The following is a 19,862-nucleotide window of genomic DNA, read 5'->3' on the forward strand; positions in this document are numbered from 1 at the left end:
GAATTACTTTCACATTGACCCTGCTGAAAGATCAGTGCTTCCTCTGCTTCCTCTATGCTGTCAGTTTTTTTTGCACATGTGTGTATGGGTGTGTGTGTGCTCTGGTCATGAATTTTTATATTTTCAGTTGGCCAAGTGGCCTATATTCTGCACAAAAGGGAGCAATATTGACAATAGAGACTAACATCTCTTCCTTACACAAAGCTCGAACTGTTCAGGCTAAATGAACACACTGATATAAACATGCAGTTTTTTTTGTGTTGTGTGCTGTGAGGATAATTAATGGATTTAGCGACAAGACATTTGATGAGGTCAGGATGTTGGATGATTACCTTGCCACCTCATTCCTAACACCCCAGTTTACCCCAAAGGTTTTAAATGGAGCACCAGCCTTCCAGAAAACACAATTCCAAAGCTCAATGCTGGGGGGAATTATACCTCTCTAGCCCATGCCTGGCACTAGGCATGGTGATTCAAAAGCTTCACATTTATCCGCTCCAGAGACTCTACAGATATTTCTCTACAGGGCTGTGTATGTGTGTGCATTTGCACATTTTTGTCAGCATCATGAGTACAACTTAAAGTAGCTGCATTCCTTAGAGGGGGTATCCACAAACATTTGGACATATAGTGTATGTGTGGGCACATGCTTGTGTTTTAAAGTGTTTTTCAGTTGTCACCACACTTTCCTCACTTATTGTTAATCATTTTCCTTGACTGTTCTTCTTCATGAAGACTTGCTGGAGAAGGTAAGTGATTACTTGCTGTAGTATATTGGTTTGTGTGGCATTATGTGTGTGTTTCTGTTTACTCATTTTGCCAACCCTGTTAGAATCGAGTTGTGCGTCAGAACCCAGGAGAGAGGAACTACCACATATTCTATGCTTTGCTAGCAGGAACCAGTGCAGAACAGAGGGGTGAGCATGGGTTAAATCAATTCATAACAGGCATTCCTTCTGTTACATCATTTGGAGCTTTGTTTTCAGATTTTGTGTAAAGAAAGAGTCATCACACATTCTCTCTCTCCTCTCATCCCCCCCCCCCTTTTTTTTCTTTCTTTGTAATTTTCCCTATCTTTTGCTCTCTCTGTCTGTGTCTCTCTCTGTCAGAGGCATTCTCTTTCCTGCCTGCTGAAAGTTTTCATTACCTGACTCAGTCCAGCTGTGTGAAAGATGACACCATTGATGATAGACGCACCTTTCAGGAAGTGCTGGTAAGATTAAAAGATAATAATGATGTTATTCTGTATATTTATAACAATATTTCCTCAGGGATTTGTGCTCTATCACATAGAAAAGCTCTTTGGCCTTATATGAGTACATTGTTTTTTGCTTATTGTACAAAGACTACGTTTTTAGACTTGTTAGGTCCTACTACTCTCAAATAGGATAAATGAAAAATGCAATGTCCGGGTTTCAGAAGGTTAATTTGGAGTGCTGGCAAAATTGAAATCATAGTTGTAGTTAGTTAAAATAATGAGAAGGTCAATCTCAAGTCAATCTTTGTGTCTCTTTGTCATACTGAGCATGGAGAAAAGAAAGGAGAGCTGAAAGAAAGGACTGTCTGAGAATGTGAGAACCACATTCTGGACACAATGGACAATCTTAAGGCTATATGTATCTTAAGAGATCTTAATGTTCTTGTGTCCACTGCACACAATGTCATGAAGACGCTTACAGTCCATGGCACTGTAGCTGACTTCCCTGGATTTCAATGCAAACAAAAGAAATAAACAAGTGAATACCAAAGCTTTGCACCAATGTTCTGAGAGAAGTGGTACATTTTCTAAAAGAAGTACAGGGGTGCCAACTGTACAGTACAGTCATGGCCAAAAATATTCACTATATAATGCACTTCTTTCAGGTTTTGCCATTTTGCCATAGTGCCATAGTGGTGAATTTACAGTGCAATAATCCCACAATGCACAGTAATATATAGTATACACTACACAGGTGTGGAATACTCATAAGCTATCTTTTACTGAAGACTAAATGATGTGGGTGTATTTTAGAATGCCTTGAGGACAATGCAGTTTGGGGAAGAGAGTATCCGTGAAGTCTTAAGGCTATTGGCTGGAATTCTACACCTGGGAAACATTGAGTTTGTTACAGCTGGAGGAGCCCAGGTCTCATCAAATGCAGGTATGCACTTCTCTCACCTTTTCACCTTGTTCTTCTTCTTTCTTACCCATCTCTCTACTTTATTTAAGTTTTCTAATCCTTGACATGGGGTTGACAGTATGATGATGTGAAATTGTAAATCATCAAAGTATGCATTTCTGAATACAGAAGGTATTTGCGTAAAGAACCTGAACAGCAACAGTGTCTTTCATAGACTGCATAATAATACATTTGTTTGTTTGATTTTTTTCTCCTGTTTCTCCTTCTTAAATTGTTTCTTTTTGCAAGCATCATGCACCCTCCTCCCTGTATCAATTCTAATTACATCTCTTTTTGTGTGTGTATGGTGTATGCTGGAACATGTTTGTAGCTCTTAGCAGTACAGCAGACTTGTTGGGGTTGGACTGTACTCAGCTGGCTGAAGTTCTAACTCACAGGTCCATGATTCTCAGAGGAGAAGAAATCAGCACACCGCTTACTGTAGAACAGGTGAGACACACACACACACACTTTTTATTAGTCATACATCTACTAAGCACAATGTTAGTAATACAATAATTTTGAAAATGGAAGCTTTTCATTGTGAATTAAAGCCCTTTTTTATTTTGTCCGCTGAAATGGACTCAAACATATATGGTGTATGTGTGTCTGTGTTTGTGTGTATGGTTGTGTGTATGCTTATTAGGCAGTAGATTCTCGAGACTCCATGGCAATGGCCCTCTATTCTCAGTGCTTCACATGGATCATCCATAGGCTCAACAAGCGTATCCACGGCAGTGACAACTTCAAGTCAATTGGCATCTTGGACATCTTTGGATTTGAGAACTTTGAGGTGTGAAAAGATGTTGACATTCTGCAGCTTAAAAGAATTCCAATTATCTAATGAATAATGTAAACCTATTTTTTTGTTAACATGAAGTTGACTCTGAATAGAAAAGGTTTCACCCCAGTAATCCAAATATGAAGGAAATCTTTCTAGTTTAATAGGGGCACAAGGGTCCTTCTCTGGTTATTGCTTTTTCTTTCTTTAATAATTGCTTTTGGGCTTCTGGAGCATGTCACCTGGCCAGACATAGATAGTATTACGTTTGTGCTCAGAATAGGACTTAATTTTTATCCAATATATCTCTGTGTCATCAGGTGAATCGTTTTGAGCAGTTCAATATTAACTATGCCAATGAGAAGCTGCAGGAGTATTTCAATAAACACATATTCTCTTTGGAGCAACTGGAGTACAACAGGTAAGTCTGTAGAAGAGTTTTGGGTTATTTTGAAGCATACAACAAAAAGTAAAGTTGTTACTTCAGCCAGCTGAGTAACAACTTTGATCATGATACAACACATTCATACACACCATATTGACAGAATTGGGACACACCTCTTCATTGAAATCTGGTGTTTTACTCAGTTCCATTGCCATGGGTGTTTAAATTTAAACACCTAGCCATGCAGTCTGCCTTTAGAAACATTTGTAAAAGATTTTGTTCTAAAAAGCTCACTGATTTCAAGTGTTAAGTCAGTTGGTGTCACTATATATTCCACAATCAACTGTGAGTGGTATTATTAGAAAGTAGAAGCGTTTAGGAACCACAGCAAGTCAGCCACTAAAGTGTCAGACCATGTAAAGTAACAGAGGTGCAGAGTGCTGAGGCATAAACGTTGCTAATGCTTTGCTGACTCAAAAGCTGCTGTTATAGCTGCAAAGGGAGTGCAGCTGGGGAGTTGATACATTTCTATTGTGATGTGAGTGGTCTTAGTCAGGATGCCTGCAATAAATGGTTTGATGAGTATACAAATTATGTAAACCAAAGGCTATGGCCATAACAGTAACCAGATCTAAACCCAAATAAAAAATTATTGGAGAATTTAAAGCGTCCGCTCTCTATCCCCATCATCAAAACACTCCAGTTATGATCTGGGAATTATTTGACAGAATGGTGTTCCATCTCTCCTGTACACTTCCAAACAAGTATATTTGATATAATTTAAAGTCTGTAGCTTGTTTGGAGACTCACATATGCTGAGCTCCACATGTGCTGGAAGTCGCCACACAATGTTGGGCAGTGCTGAGCTGTTTTCCCTTGTTTATGACCCCTGTTTAGGACATAGAGTATGATTTTTCATTTGCCTGAGATAAGGCTTCTTTCTACATGCAATCTGTCTTCTCATTATGTATTATAATCAGTATTATGTATAAGATGTTTATCATATCATATACATATTTACAAGTTTACAGAATAATACAAATAATTTATACTTGTAAATAAACTCATGATTGCAACAGGATTGTGTGTGTGTGTCGATAGGGAAGGACTGGTCTGGGATGATGTTAATTGGATGGACAATGGAGAATGTCTGGATCTTATAGAGAAGGTAATATATGTGCAAAAACAGTTGATAAACTATGTAATTTCAAATATTTCTTTGTGTTTGTGGTGTGTTTTCATGTGCATGTATTTGTGTGTGTGTGTTGTCTATGCAGAAACTGGGCCTGCTGGCACTGGTAAATGAGGAGAGTCATTTCCCCAAAGCCACTGATGCCACACTGTTGGAGAAACTCCATAGCCAACACTCTGTAAGTCTCTTCACATGCTGTACTTAATTTACCTGCAAACACGAGTACACATACACCCGCAGGACCAACTGAATATGATGTTTACACCAGCAGTTCTAAAACTGGTCCTTAGGAAACCCAGATGGACCACATTTTCACACCAAAACAGTCCAAAACACATAAGGACAGAGCAAAAATATGAACAAAAAATATCTAGGGGTCAGTGAGGAGAACCACTGGTTTACACTGAAGTGGATGGGACTTTGGCTCCAACATCTCACTGCCCCATTCTGTTCTTAAAAAAAGCATCACCTGCTGACATGAAACACACTCATATGAGAATATCAGCAACTGCCTATTGTCTGTTATTTCTATAATCTAATTACAGTGACATGCATATACATTACGGTATGTGGTAATTGACTGTATGCTGATGTCCTAAAAACATTCTTTTTTAAAAGAGAAAAAATTACTCTATAAAAATTACTACTTTGTCAGGGACAGTTTAGCTGACAAGACTACATTGCAATACAGAGTGTGATTAGAACACTACATGTCCCACTTCAGCTTCTGTAGAATTCTCTTGCACATTCACTACTGCAGCTAGATTTTATCTTCTGCAGATCAGCTCAATGTTGTTTTTACAACTTTTCCAAACACACTCACTATGTTTCCTTCTCTTTTTCTTTCTGTACAGAAAAACCCTTTCTACATAAAGCCTCGAGTTGCTGTGCACTATTTTGGAGTGAAGCACTATGCAGGAGAGGTATGGCACACCAACAAATTGTGTATTTGTGCTTGTTTTGGAAGACTGGAAGACTGACTCATCTGATGCATTGTGTGTCTTGTATATGTGTTTCTCTTTGTAGGTGGTGTATGATGTAAGAGGGATCTTGGAGAAGAACAGAGACACTTTCAGAGATGACATTCTTAACTTACTCAGGGATAGTAGGTGTGTATATGTTTATATGCATACATATTTTCAGTTAAAACATGTCTCTTGCAAGTGTGTTTTGAAAACAGAGATTTAATTGGCAAGATATGTCCTTCATATATCCCCCTCTCGCTTTCTCGCTCTTTCCTATTCTCTCCCCACCAGGTTGGATTTTGTGTATGATCTCTTTGAGCGGATGAGTGCTAGGTGTGGGCAAGACATGATAAAGAGCAGCTCACAGCACCGCAGGCCGACAGTCAGCTCCCAGTTTAAGGTCAGCAGTTGTAGCAGCAGCCATTTGTGCTTCTGGGTTCATCAAAATAGAACCATCTAATTTTAATATAAGATAAAGACAACACAGGTAAACACACAATACAAATTTTAAATTGTCATTACATGTATTAAAGATAAAAATGTATTAAAAATCAGTATCACCCATGTGAAAAAGTAATTGTAACCATAGCTGCTTAATTAACCAGTTCACTAAATTCAAATACCAATACTGCCATGATCCAGAAAAATGCTGGAAGAAGTTGGTGGAACATGTTTTGGAAAACATGGATCCTTTTTGCGTTTGGTGTACAGCTTACATCGCATTCCACCTTAAGAACATCATATCAGCAGTCAAACGTGGTGGCAGCGTGAAAACCCTCTAATGTAGCTGAATTGAAACAATGATACAAAGATAAAAAAAAACTTGTAAAAGATTCATTGTAAGTAATTAAAAACAGTTATTACTGCCACGGGTGTTAAATAGCTTTGAATAAAGCTTTATCTTAATAACTGGAATTATGATTTAAAAGCTGTGTTGTGTGTTCACTTATGTTGTTATTATCTTACTTTAAAATAATTTAGTTGGCTGATTTGCAACATTCAAATGTGAAAAATCTGCAAAAGTAAAAGACATTGGGAAGACATTGGGTTTTTCACTATATAAAGCAAAAAGAACAAAAATGTGTTCTATACTCAATATGGCATACACATTATCTTGCCCAAGTGTTCTGCAGAAACAAAAGGCTATCACATTATGGTTAAAAAAGCACCACTAGATACATATGTTATGATGCAACACTTAATCCATTACTATTTATTATCTTTAGAATTCTTTGCACTCTCTGATGTCCACCCTCAGCACATCCAACCCTTTCTTTGTGCGCTGCATCAAACCAAACAACAATAAGGTATGTGTCAACATACACAGATACAAATAAAAAACACACCTAATGCATAATACCCATACCAATAACACTCAGAACAGCTTTGCGACCAGAGAATACAATTCCATTGCTTGACAGCTTAGTGCAGAGAAACTTTACACTCTTTTACCTGATGCTTGGCAATGAGCATAGTGACTTTAGGTTATGTGTGGCTGCTCTAGTGTCCCATTCTTGGACCACTGCTTTTCTGTGGAGCTTTTACAAGCTGTATGAGCACAATTAAATACACTTTAGCACCTAGTGCACCTTAAATTAACCAAATTCACTAGTTAAAATCAGGGCTTAAGGAGTAGGAACAAAGACCTAAATGAACAGTATTTTGATGGAAATGAAAAAGGTTGTCACTGTTCTAGAACAGAAAAGCTTATTTAAAATTCCACATATGCTAGTGTATTATATTAAGCCTACATTCATCCTATGGAAAATGAATGAAATTAGCTGTTTTTATTCTGGTTCTGTATGTCCAAAGATCTGGATGTTTGTGCACATAAAGGGGGACAAATTCTTTAAGTGTTACATTGGAGCAACATATTTCCTCATTGATAAACAAGACTGTCTTTATCCCTCTTTTACATTTTCAGTTAGTAAATTATAAGAGAATACCACCCACAACAAATTTACCTGGTAATACATTTTTCCAGTAAGAGTCTTTGATGTGTTTGGCTGTGTATATATTGCACATGCTCATATCAATATTCTAAAGACAAACATTTTTATCTGTTTGGATTGAGATTCATGTTTACTGTTCTCTCTTGTTTTAAAAGAAGTCATCAACTTAGCTAAGTTTTTTCAAGCAATAGAATGAGATCTTTTCACTTTCTATTTTTTGGCTTGCCAACACTTTTGACAGTGGATAGAAATTATTAAGAAAATGTTAAGACATGTTCTAATGTTGTGTTGATATATACAATGCTTGTTTTACGGAATGTATTTCCTTTAACATTCCAGGACTTTTATTATTCAGTAAGTACAGGGACATCTGTGCAAACTGGGGGGGCTATTCCTTGGTTATAGAAGTATGTAATAAAACATTCAGACCACAGGCAGGCCAATGGCATTTAAGGGATTAACTATTAAATTAGGTAAATTGTGATAAATATGCTAATCACTCCACAATTACTTTATGAGTAAGACTTAATTTATGTACATACAACACTGTTTATATAGTGTAATGTTTCATAAATCTGAACTATAATGTCTGTGACAACACTATGGAATTGTGAGGAAAAGGATAGGCTATTTTGCCTTAGCATTGTGGATAACAAATGCCACAACTTTTTATACCTGTGTTCCCAAGCATTTTGTAATGGTAAGATTCACTCAACCTTGTGTACCAATTGCCTTTGCCTTTTACTTGCAGTGACTGTACTGTAACAGTAGGGGCAGCCTATAAACAGTATTGGGAAAATTGCCACTATATGTCAGGGAAGATTACAAATATGTCAAAGCACAGCACTGGTAAATGCAAGGGTCATGATGACTCATTGATGCGATCCATGGAGGCCCCACCTCACAACTTACAGGGCATAAAGGACAAAGTCAGCTCTGTTGTGGTGGCACAAGGGGGACCTACTAAATATTACACAGGTTTTAGGCAGGTGGTGCAAATGTTATGGCTGATCTGCTATGTTTATTGGACATAGGACATTGTATGTTTTATCAGTCTTTTTCAACCCTGTGTATCATTGACATGAGACCACCATAGACCATTGGGTTGTGGATCACTTGTTAACCCTTTAAACCCTTAACCTCTTCAACCCTTTAAAGCCTAAACTATTAAATAATTGATAAATAATTCAGATGATGGCATAATTATTTGACCTTCTAACCCATTTAAACACTTTAATATATAGCACTTTGCATATATGACTTCTATTTTGTATCATACATTTTTAATACATAAAAATGTGTCGCTAACAACATTTTAAAAAAAAAACATAAAACATACAAGACACCAAATTGGTGAACCCCAATTTAACCCTAAATGTTACTCAAGTATTTTCAAACTCTTAATTTAATTTATATTTAATCCACCAGGAAGTACCAGGAAACACCTGCTTATTCATTGTTTCTTCTGAAGTCAGGGGTGTTAAAAGAGTTTGCTTTTGTTGGAGTAACTGTTTCTACTGTTTAATTATTTATTTTAATTTTTTAAGTTTTAATAATCACATATTATCTATTATTTCGATATTTAGTACATTTTGAGAAAATTAAGGATTTCAACAAACTCAATTTGGACGAGAAACAGGATAAAAAAAACACTTTCCATGCCAAAAGGACGGACCATAAACAGAGTTTTTTGTTGTGCTGGCCATATGTTAATTATAAAGTTGTGCCTTTGTCAATTTGCATGGACGTTCTTTGTAAATAACCTGCTTAATTGTCCACCCCCACTTCCCCAAAGTGTCGTAAGACTGACGGCAGTTAGCACCTCTTTCAGTAAACCTACTCCATAGTCTGTAACTTCACACCTACAAGGTACACCAACGTGTTAGGTGTGTTAATAAAGTTGCCAGTGAGTTTTACACAGTGTTTTCAATAAACTGACAGCGCAGTGCTGCTTCAGAGAAGCCTTTTACACATTGCAACCTTTGATATCTTTGCCTTGTTGTGGTTTAAATTTGTGCCATTTGCTCCGTACACTGACAAACATACGCACCAGACTCAATCCTGCTTTCTTTTATAGCAGGCTACTGGCTTTTTGTTAAAAATGAGCTTCATGTCTGTGGCAGAGAGATGGTATGTATATACACACACGACCATTACTTTAACAGCCATCACAAACCCCTGAGGGTAACTGTCTAGAAGCAGAGAGTGACTTATTAATTGTGAATGTGTGTGTGTGCTTTGAGACTGAGAGAGGTTTTTAATTCACTGGTGACAGAAGGAGAGGTCACACATCATGAGCTCCAGGCAGATATAAGAGCCCTGAGAGAGGGGGACACTTTTACGTGTCCCATGTGTATGTGTGTTTGTGTCTTTTTTCTGGACCTCAGTCAAGCCATCTGAAGGAGTAGTTGCTGTGTAGCAGATGTTCTGAGCTAGCCTGTGATGTTTGTGTTTTTGTTACCAACAAAATAATGTCCTTTTTAAGAATCCCTGACACTGAAAGTGGAATACTCTGCATGCATTCAATTTTTGGAATTGCCAGAGCAGTCGGACTTGGAATGGGACACGTTAGCAGTGTTCTATGCCAGCTTTATTTTTAGACTTTTATTTTTTTCCGGATTTTATGAAGAGTCAGTAACTGTTCCCAGAAACTATGCAAATAGTATGTGTGTGTTGATGGGTAGTCATTTTGCATGTAGAGGGCTGCTTTTAAAATTTTCTTTTTTAAACACACTGATTCACACAACATTATATGATGTGGGCACCCCATGCTCTCAAAGTTAATTAACTTGTTAGGGCTATGGCTTGTTCATAGTCATTGTAATGAAAGGCCAGGTGATTGAAATTTTATAGCTTTCTAAATACTCTAAAGACTCCTCAAACCTTGCCCCAACAAGCAGCAGCCTCCTAGCATAAATAATCAAATAATAAATGCCCACAATTAAGGAGAAAGTTACATAAAGGCATCAAAGAATTTTCAGTTACTCATTTCCACAGTCTGTGATGTCATTAGGAAAAGGCAGTTAACAGGAGCATTGGATCCCATAACTAAATGCCTTAATTGTAATTCCATGACTAAGTCAATGACTATGTGCTTCCTTTCTAAATGTTTTCTTAATTGATAGGTCAAGTATGAGAAGAAAAATGATTGTCCGTGCTCACTGGAATATTGCCATATGGAGATGCAGTAAATTAGGTTGAAAGTTGCAGAATTTAATATTCCTTTAACTTAAACCATGTGTAAACAAAAATAATAAAAATGATATTATTAAGTAATTTAGGAATTAACAGAAAAAATCAATAAGAAATAGCTACATACATACACATTATATACACACGTTCAGGTGTTGTATTCACACCTCTTACATATAAAACCATGCGCTCTTTCATTCTATTTGAATGTAAACAGCTGGCTCTGTCACTGCCCCCAATTTACCCACAATCCTCCTCCTGACCACCCCCCCTAAAAGAAACGTGCGCATGGATCAGAGCACCATGGCAACCGGCAGTGTCTAAAAGAGATCACAGGGGTGTATTGTGTGGCCAGTGTGTGTGTGTGTGTGTGTGTATGGGTGAAAGAGAGCAAGAGGGAAAGCAGTGGCAGTTGATGACTGACTCTTGTAGAGGATACACACTTTCCTATTGTCTTTGAAGCATAGCATCGCAGGATGAGGCAAGGTATTCTGTGTTGTGGTAGGTGGTTATAAAGCACTTAACGTGACATGCATGTGTATGTGTGTGTGAGTGTATGATTGTTCCGAAATATAAACATTTTTGTAGATGCATCTTGCAGATGCTGTGTCATAGCTTTAATACTTAAATGACTGCTATCTATTATCTATTTTCTTCATCTATTATCTTCATTTTACTTCCCTCTATTTGTTTTTATGTATAATTATATTATGCATTAAGAAAGTCTTATTAAATATTAGAGCATACAAATAACTTTTATTTATTAAGTCCTTGTCAGCATTTGTCAGACAATCTTTCTGACAGAACAGGAGATTAGTGGCTGCTTGTTTGTTTGTCGAGAAAGCTTTCTTTTTTAATTCACCTTCTTTATTGTTGAATCTTGAGAGTTTTCATGCTTGACTAAAAGCATTAAAGATTTAATGGGGAAATGTTTAGAACTGAGTATCTGACATGCTTCTTTAAATCAGATTTTATTCTGTGGTTGAGTCAGTGTTGATTTTGCAGTCAAGTACACGGGAATGTGGTTTAACCTCTTGAATTTTATGTTTACTCTTTAGTTATTAATCCCATTGCAGAAACCACTATGGATTTTTTGGTAGCCGTTTAGGTGGCCATCTGTGGAGTGCCTCGGGGTTTTGTTTTAAGGCCTATGAAGTCATTGTTACTTATAACAGTAATGTAGTTATGAGAGTGAAGTGTGGGACTGCATACAAAGTTTAAGGGGTCAAGTGTACCATCAGTAGATTATGTGTATAAACGTAGAATGAATACTGTGGAAGTTGTTTTTCGTTGCTGTCACACAAAAACCTTAAATGTTTTTTGATGTTTTTCACTCTTTGACATAATGTGATTCTGGCAGTTGTAGCCAAACACTCTTTCAAAATGTCATGATGAATGGACCAATAGAAATGCTCCAAAATGACTTGGAATAAAAATCTTTTTACATTGACTTCCAAGCTAAGAGTTTTTTTTCTTCAGCTGTAAAGTTGACCTTTGGAGATACAAGGTTTTTGCATGACAGCAATATGTTTCTCTTTATTTGTAGCGAATGAGAGCAACAGAGAATGTAGTGGAGAATGCTAAATAATAGCAGTCTCTGTGGCCTCAGTGTTTGACTTTAAGTCTTTCTAGTGGCCATTCAACACGGTGACTAGTGTCCACCTCCCCCACCCATACTGACATCCACCCCCAAGTACAAACACAGGATGAGAGACAGATATTCACAGATTGAGACAGAGGGACAGAGATACTGGCATTGTGACATTTGTTGCGTGCCTCAGGATTAATGTGTTTGGTAACGTGTGCGAGACTGTGTGTGACTGAGAGTGTGTGTGTGTATGTGTAAATGCATGCGTATGAGAGAATAAGACAGTATGTGTGTGAGTATATGTTAATATATTCTGTAGTGAATATGATAATTGGAGTGAACTGTTATTGACTCCACTTTTCATAGAGCTCCATTCATCACTCATCTGTCGATCACACACTCTTTCTTCTGTCTGTGCTCCTCTTCCCCGCATCTGCAGAGATGACATTTAGCCCAGGGAACATTAGAGGGGTACACAGCACCCCATTTCCGACCTCACGCCCACACAGGGTCAAAGGTTCTTGGAGTAGGGTTGGGTGGGGGGGTTCATTCATAAAGAATCTTCACACTCTGTTCACACTGCTATTGTTCTGTTTTTGGGTAGAAAGCGAATTTCCAGCGAGTGCTAATGAGTTTGCAATTCAAAATAACTTGATATCACTTTCTTTTTTGTCTCTGTATCCTCTTTTGTACTTTTGTCTTCATCTCGTTTTTCCTTTTTTACTCATTTTCCCTGTTTTTGTTATTTTGATTTCTCTATATATTTCTGTCATTCTCTCAGATGCCGGATTGTTTTGATCATTCCGTGGTGCTGAACCAGTTGCGATATTCTGGAATGCTGGAGACAGTCAGGATCCGACGAGCTGGCTTTCCAGTTCGCAGAACCTTCCAGGACTTCTGCTCCAGGTGAGTGAAGGTTGTGTGTTACAACCTTCACCATTCATTTATGTTTCTTTGGCTGTTTTCAGGTTTGAAATATGTCTTCGAATTAACTTTTAACTTAAGTTAACTTTGAGTTAAATTGTACGAATCCAATGTTGGAATGTTGCATTTCTTAACCTTGTTTTTCCAGAACTTCAGTAAGAAAGATTTAAGATACCCATCTATCGAGTAGGAACAGAGCAACATCCACATCCTTTTTTATACCTTAGTGTTCAGAGGTGTCATCACCATTTAAACTTCTCAACGATGTTTGTATATGTATTCGCTCTTGTCTGGCCTATAAACTTTTATTCAGCTTTTGTTTGTTTTATTGTTTGGCTGTTTCTCAGCCATCATTCCTTTACAATGCATGTAGTTCAACATGTAGCATGTGCTAGTCTGACCTGTGCATGAGTACAAATGCCCCCTTTGCTGATTGGCTGCAATAATGTTGTGTGGCTTGATCCGAGCCACTGTGTTTGTTTCTCATTTACATAGCCAGGGCTAAGTACAGACACCAAACTTTTTTACAGTGGGCAAACAAACCGGAGAGCTTGCGAACCATGGGGAAAATCATTGAAATCTATATATGTTTGTATATAGTGCCTTTAACAAATGCTAATAACAGTAGTAATGATTTGCATTGCTCTGTACTTTATACTGTGTAGTATAGTACTGTTCAGTTCTCTGTATTACCACTGACCTTCTGTGTTTTAAAAAGCTAAAAAACATACTATACATTTATATATTTATTTAATATTTATTATATATTTATATATTTATACTGCCATTGGGGGTACTAAACACAAGACAAGGGACAAGGACTTACTCATTCCCTGGCTTTTTATATTTAGATGCCCACCAAGCATAATTTACCTAGCTCAGGTGTGTTAGATTAGGGTTTGAGCTAAACTCTGCAGGTTTGCTCACCAGGTTTGGGCACCCCTGCTCTAACAGGAGTACAAGTGATTAACTGTTCATTTAGGTCTCTAGGATGTGTACTGTCACACACACTCTGTATGTTGTATGTTTAATGAACAATGTGCATACTGTTTTCCAGATACTATGTGTTGATGAGGGGAGTAACCATGTGTGATGACCACAAGGAGGCGTGTCTCCAGTTGCTTTGCGTCTACGATAGCAGCTGTGTAGAATGGCAGCTGGGCAAGACAAAGGTGTGTTTCCTAATGTTTTCAAACTTGTTTAACATTTTCTAAAATCACTTAAATCTACTGTTAAACATGCCAAGATCGGCTTGTGTGAGTTTGTGAGTGTTTTGTTCTGATAGGTGTTCCTGAAGGAGAGCCTAGAGCTGCGATTGGAAAAGAAAAGAGAGGAGGAGGTGCTCAGGGCCGCTGCCATCATACAGGCTCACATACTAGGCTACAGGGCACGGTGGGCACACACATACACACACTCACACAGACACTGATTAGTAGATTGGAATAATAAATTACAAATTACGAATAGGAAATTACAAATTACGAATAGGAAATTACAAATTATGAATAGTAAATTAAATTAAATTAAAGTAAATTAAAAACAATTACAAGTTAATCTTTTACATCATGAGTTCAGATTGAGAAATCATGACATGTACTGTCTATGACACAAAACAGTGTTGGCTCATTTTATTTACAAATATAAAATCTACTTATACCTAGACCACTATCAAAAACCTTGCGAAAAAAATTACGACATGGTTAAATGCAACAGCCACTTCAGAGTATGTGAAGTGACCCTGTGACTGCAGGTTATCGGGTGCAAGTGTTATCAGAAGGGGAGCGCAAACTCGGCACACGACGAAGTCAGCGTAGCAAATGGATATCTGTACTAGGCGAAAAGAGAGGGGCCATCTCTTCTCTCCAACGTACGCTCCCTCAGAAACAAACTGGATTACCTTGGCTGACAACCAAACTGGAGCTAAACACACATCAGAAGGGAAAGGGCTGGTTTTTTCCAGCAAGACTAAAATCCAAGAAAGCCAAACTGCATAACGCTACACAACCCATGTCATAATAATACTATGAAATTCCCAACTGTAGGGGGAGCCCAGGAGCAAGAAATAACAATTCTTGCATAATCCTGCTTTAATGCGTCTCATTAATTTCATGATCTGTTGAATCAGAAATACTCTAAACTGTGCAGCCTGATGAATTGAGAGTGAATAACACCTGTAAGCTATAGTACACTGATTTTTCTTTTCCTGGCTTATAGGAGGCAGTACAGGCGGCTGTTGCAGTGTGTAGTGGTGATCCAGAAGAACTGGAGGGCGTTATTCTGGCGCAAACGCTTCCTGATGCTTCGTTGGGCCTCTGTCACACTCCAAAAAAGAGTCAGAGGCCAAAGGGCACGACAGCTTTATTCACGGCTACTCCTAGAAAAACAGAGGAGGATAGAGGAAGAGCGGAGACAAAGAGAAGAAGAAGAGTTAGAGAGGTGGGCAGTGCATTTTGGCTATTATATTTTTTGTGTGTTGGGAAGGATGATAAGAGCAGAATACGTTGTGTTTTTTATAATTTAATAAACTTTTAAAAAATATAACAGTACAATAATCACATGACCGCATTGAAGCTACAAAATGACAGTTGCCATTTAAGAGCTGAGTTTTAATAGGAATATAGTTACACATCGTTTGGCTCTGCTGTTTTTATTATTTAGAAAGAGACACAAGATTGAGACAGAACGGCAAGCTCGAGAGGTAAATAAAGTCTCCTAATTTTTATTTGTTTATGATATTGTGAATGTTTTCATGATACCTGAAACTAGGACCCTAGTTAATCCAGCATTAGACCCTTCACGGTTCTGACTTGAGTCATGAAACCATAACCAGAAACCAGAAAAGTGCTGTGTAGGGCTGAAAACAATTGAAAGTGGGTATGGCTAAAACCAGAAGTGAATGTGGGGTGCTGGAAGTGTGTGTATTTACTGACTGTAAAAGATATAAGACTGATCAAGATGTGCTATATTTATGTATATATATGCATGCATATGCATATAGATGCATACATCTATATTGTGCATATATACACATGTATATAGAATACAATGTTGACAAAGTTTGAAAGAAAACTGTCTATTGACTCTATTGATATGGTTGGTTCATTAAACAACATTAAGCATTAGTTTTTTGTGTGTGTGTTTGTTTTTTGTTTTGTTTTTTCATTTTGCAGGCTGAGGAGGCACGGAGAGCAGAGGAGGCTCAGCAAAAGAGAGAAGAGGATGCTATTAAACAGCAACACACACTGGCTGCATCTTCATTGGCTTTACCTGAGAGTGAACTGCCTGAACCTTTGGTTGAAGAGGAGGTGTTTGAAGAAGTGTTTGAGGAGGAAGTGCGTCCATATGAGGCATCTCAGGTGGAAGAAATCCTGCGTCTGGAACGGGAAATTGAGGGTCTAAGGCGTCAGAAAGAGACGCGAGAGCAGAGCCTGACTGCCCATTCACTGGTCCGTCTACAGCATCTGCGGGATCAGGAGCTGCTGCGACTAGAGGAGGAGGCCTGCCGGGCAGCCCAGCAGTTCCTCTCCTCGCTCAACTTCCATGAGATAGACGAGTGTGTGCGCAACATTGAAAGCTCCCTTGCACTGGAAGGCATAGACCAAGGTAGGCAGGGACGTGAGGAGGAGGAGGAAGAAGTAGATGAAGGCTTGGGTGCAGATGAAGAAGGTTTTAAAGACTCACCAAACCCCAGTGAGCATGGTCATTCAGATGGACAGCGGACCAGCGGAATCCGCACAAGTGATGACTCCTCAGAGGAGGACCCCTACGCTAATGACCGTATGGGCCCTCCCCCTGCCATGCCAACAAACCTGCCCTCAGCCTATCATGGTCCACCTTGCAGCAGGGATGGCATCTATTGCAGAGCCCGGGAGGAGGAGGAGGAGGAGGTGGAGCTTATTCCACCAAATGAGGACTCAGATTATGATGCAGATGATTATGATGAAGGTGGCATCAATATGCCTCCCAGCATGCCACTCTGTCTGACCCAAAGTGGCCGCTGGTCACATGACTACCGCAGTTCCTTGGCAACAAGCACCAGCGCCAGCTCGGGAGCTTACAGGTTCAGCTCAGAGGGAGCTCAGTCATCAGTGAGTCTTCACAAACTGATCAGTACACACACTACAGGCCAAATGTATGAAACCAGCATTTTTAAGTTTGCAAAATTTTTACACAATTTTTATCATATTGTTGTTTGGTTTAGATAAAGATATTATCTTGGAAAAGATTATTAGTGTTTTATATAAAAAAAAATTTACACAGACACCTTACAGAGTACTTAGGTACACCTCTTCGGAAGAAATCTCAGCTTTTTCAAAGCGTTTTGTAACCAGCTAAACGTTTCCCACTATTCTGTGCAGAAGGCTTCTAGGTTAGATTTTATCTTGGTTTGGCTTTCATGCACAGCTTTTTTAAGGTCTATCCACAAATTTACTATTTTTCGTTCAGGGGACAGTGAGGGTCTTTCCAAATACTTCAGTTTGATTTTGACACTTGTTTCCAAAACTCATCTGGCTTGTGTAGATGTTCAGTAGCATACTTGAACACAAAACTGTTAGTTTTGTGATGAGGTAATGTTTCCTTCTTATGACGCTTCCATGAACGTTATGTTTGTGCAAGCAATAATGAACGTTATGTGAATGTTATGTTTGTGCAAGCAATACAGTGCACTCATGACTTTTGAGTGGCCCAATAGCAAATGTGGGTGGGAAGAGTTTACTTATTTTTCCATTTTCCACACTTAGAAATCTAATGCTGTTTTATATTTTATATTATATTTATGTCAACCATTCTCATACAGCAACACACCTCCAGACATGATGCCTACTAATACTCTCTCTTCCTCCTTTCTCAGTTTGATGACAGCGAGGATGATTTTGAAAAATTTGATACAGATGACGAGTCATCATATCGAAGAGATTCTGTGTACAGCTGTGTTACGCTGCCTTACTTCCACAGCTTCCTCTATATCAAAGGTACAAAACAAACATCTTCACTTGGTTGTTAGCTGTTCTTCTCTGTCCTATCTTCTCTCTTCTTCTACATTGTACTGTTTAACCATGTTTGTATGCTTTTCTTGGACCAGGTGGTCTTCTGAACTCGTGGAAGCGTCGCTGGTGTGTGCTGAAAGATGAGACGTTTCTGTGGTTTCGGAGCAGGCAGGAGGCTCTGAAGCAGGGCTGGCTGCTAAAGAAAGGAGGAGGCTCTTCCACGCTGTCCCGCCGCAACTGGAGACGCCGTTGGTTTGTCCTGCGGCAGAGCAAGCTTATCTACTATGACAACGATGCTGAAGAAAGGATGAAGGGCATGTTGGACATTCATGAAGCCAAGTAAGGGTCTACAACACAGGGGCAGCTCCAGATGATTTAACAGGGGAAGGGCATGAAAGAGTAAAAGTAAAATGGTGTCATGGCCATCAACAACAGCTTTTACTGTGTATTAAGCCTATTTATAAAGACAGTAAAAAGGTTTTTCATGCTTCTGGGCTCTTGCAAGCCTTTCCTTACATAGAGCACAATTCTCCTCATTCCATCTCAGAAGTGCATCACAATGATTTTGAAGCCATCCTTTTAGATAAAAATGATACAAAATTGCTTTAAATTGTCTGGATAAGAGTATCTGCCAAATCCCATGTTAAATATTGTACTTAATTACTGATTGTAAAGACAGCATACCAGTCTTGATGGTTGTTTAACTTATATATGTTTCTTTCTTTCTCTGCTTGTTAGAGAGATCATTGATAACACTGGGAAAGAGAATGGAATAGACGTTGTAATGCCTGAAAGAACATACCATCTTATAGCAGAAACTGCAGAAGATGCCAGGTAAAAAAGTGATTGTGTGTGTTTGTGTAAAATGGATGGATGTCTATCTGTCCATGTGGAGTCTCAACCTTATGACACAACTACAACTGCTGCAGAACAGCCATATGATGGATGTGTGTGAGTGTGCAGTGCTTTTAAAAAGATTTCTTTTATTTTTGCCACATTAATATAATATATAATTAAGATCAAACATGTATTTAAAAAAATATAAATACAGATGACAAACAAAGCCATTGAAATCTACCAGTCTGAAAAGGTTTTAAAACCCATAGATAAAGTTCTAGGCAAACCACACTGAGAGCCATTATGCCCAAATGGAGAAAACTTCCAAGGAAGAGGTGAACCTTCCCAGGATTGGCCAACCTACAACCTAAATTTTGGCCAGTTTAAGATCTAAAGCAGGTCTCACATGCCTCAGTTAACATCAACATACCATCAACAACTGCCCCATTTTATATATATGGGGCAGTGGTGGCTCAGCGGTTAGAGCGCCGGGATATCGATAACAGGGTTGTGGGTTCGATTCCCGGGCTCGGCAAGCTGCTTGAGCAAGGCCCTGTACCCTCTCTGCTCCCCGGGCGCTGGAGTTGGCTGCCCACCGCTCTGGGTGTGTGTGTGTGTACTCACTGCCCCTAACACATGTGTGTGTGTGTTCACTACCAGATGCGGAGGACACATTTGACAAATACGTGCACCTTTTTAACAATACCACAATACGAAATACACTTGGCAGTAATGGCACTCATGGGAGAGTTACAAAGCGCAAACCATTGCTACATTTGCCTAGATGACTTTTGAATTATATTGTGTGGACTGAAGAGTCAAAGATGGAATGTTTGGAAGACATGGATCCCTTTACATCCGGTGTAAAACTAATACCACATTCCACCATAAGAACAAAA

The 19,862-nt window shown here is 38.6% G+C and overlaps 1 protein-coding gene across 1 annotated transcript in view; it reads left to right on the forward strand.

Moving 5' to 3' along the window:
• Nucleotides 1-19,862, forward strand: part of myo10 (myosin X) — a 63,136-nt gene that overhangs the window by 32,200 nt on the left and 11,074 nt on the right. The window contains exons 7-28 of the mRNA XM_072668448.1: nt 736-749; nt 833-917; nt 1,110-1,213; nt 2,012-2,141; nt 2,491-2,609; nt 2,806-2,952; nt 3,261-3,361; nt 4,427-4,493; nt 4,603-4,695; nt 5,372-5,440; nt 5,544-5,626; nt 5,774-5,882; nt 6,709-6,789; nt 12,996-13,120; nt 14,196-14,310; nt 14,424-14,530; nt 15,353-15,574; nt 15,797-15,836; nt 16,309-17,226; nt 17,991-18,111; nt 18,222-18,465; nt 18,865-18,960. Of these exons, the coding sequence (XP_072524549.1) occupies nt 736-749; nt 833-917; nt 1,110-1,213; nt 2,012-2,141; nt 2,491-2,609; nt 2,806-2,952; nt 3,261-3,361; nt 4,427-4,493; nt 4,603-4,695; nt 5,372-5,440; nt 5,544-5,626; nt 5,774-5,882; nt 6,709-6,789; nt 12,996-13,120; nt 14,196-14,310; nt 14,424-14,530; nt 15,353-15,574; nt 15,797-15,836; nt 16,309-17,226; nt 17,991-18,111; nt 18,222-18,465; nt 18,865-18,960 (3,190 nt within the window). The remainder of the gene's footprint in view (nt 1-735; nt 750-832; nt 918-1,109; nt 1,214-2,011; nt 2,142-2,490; nt 2,610-2,805; nt 2,953-3,260; nt 3,362-4,426; nt 4,494-4,602; nt 4,696-5,371; nt 5,441-5,543; nt 5,627-5,773; nt 5,883-6,708; nt 6,790-12,995; nt 13,121-14,195; nt 14,311-14,423; nt 14,531-15,352; nt 15,575-15,796; nt 15,837-16,308; nt 17,227-17,990; nt 18,112-18,221; nt 18,466-18,864; nt 18,961-19,862) is intronic.

This window comes from Salminus brasiliensis, chromosome 23 (genome assembly GCF_030463535.1).
Source record: "Salminus brasiliensis chromosome 23, fSalBra1.hap2, whole genome shotgun sequence".
Lineage (NCBI taxonomy): Eukaryota > Metazoa > Chordata > Actinopteri > Characiformes > Bryconidae > Salminus > Salminus brasiliensis.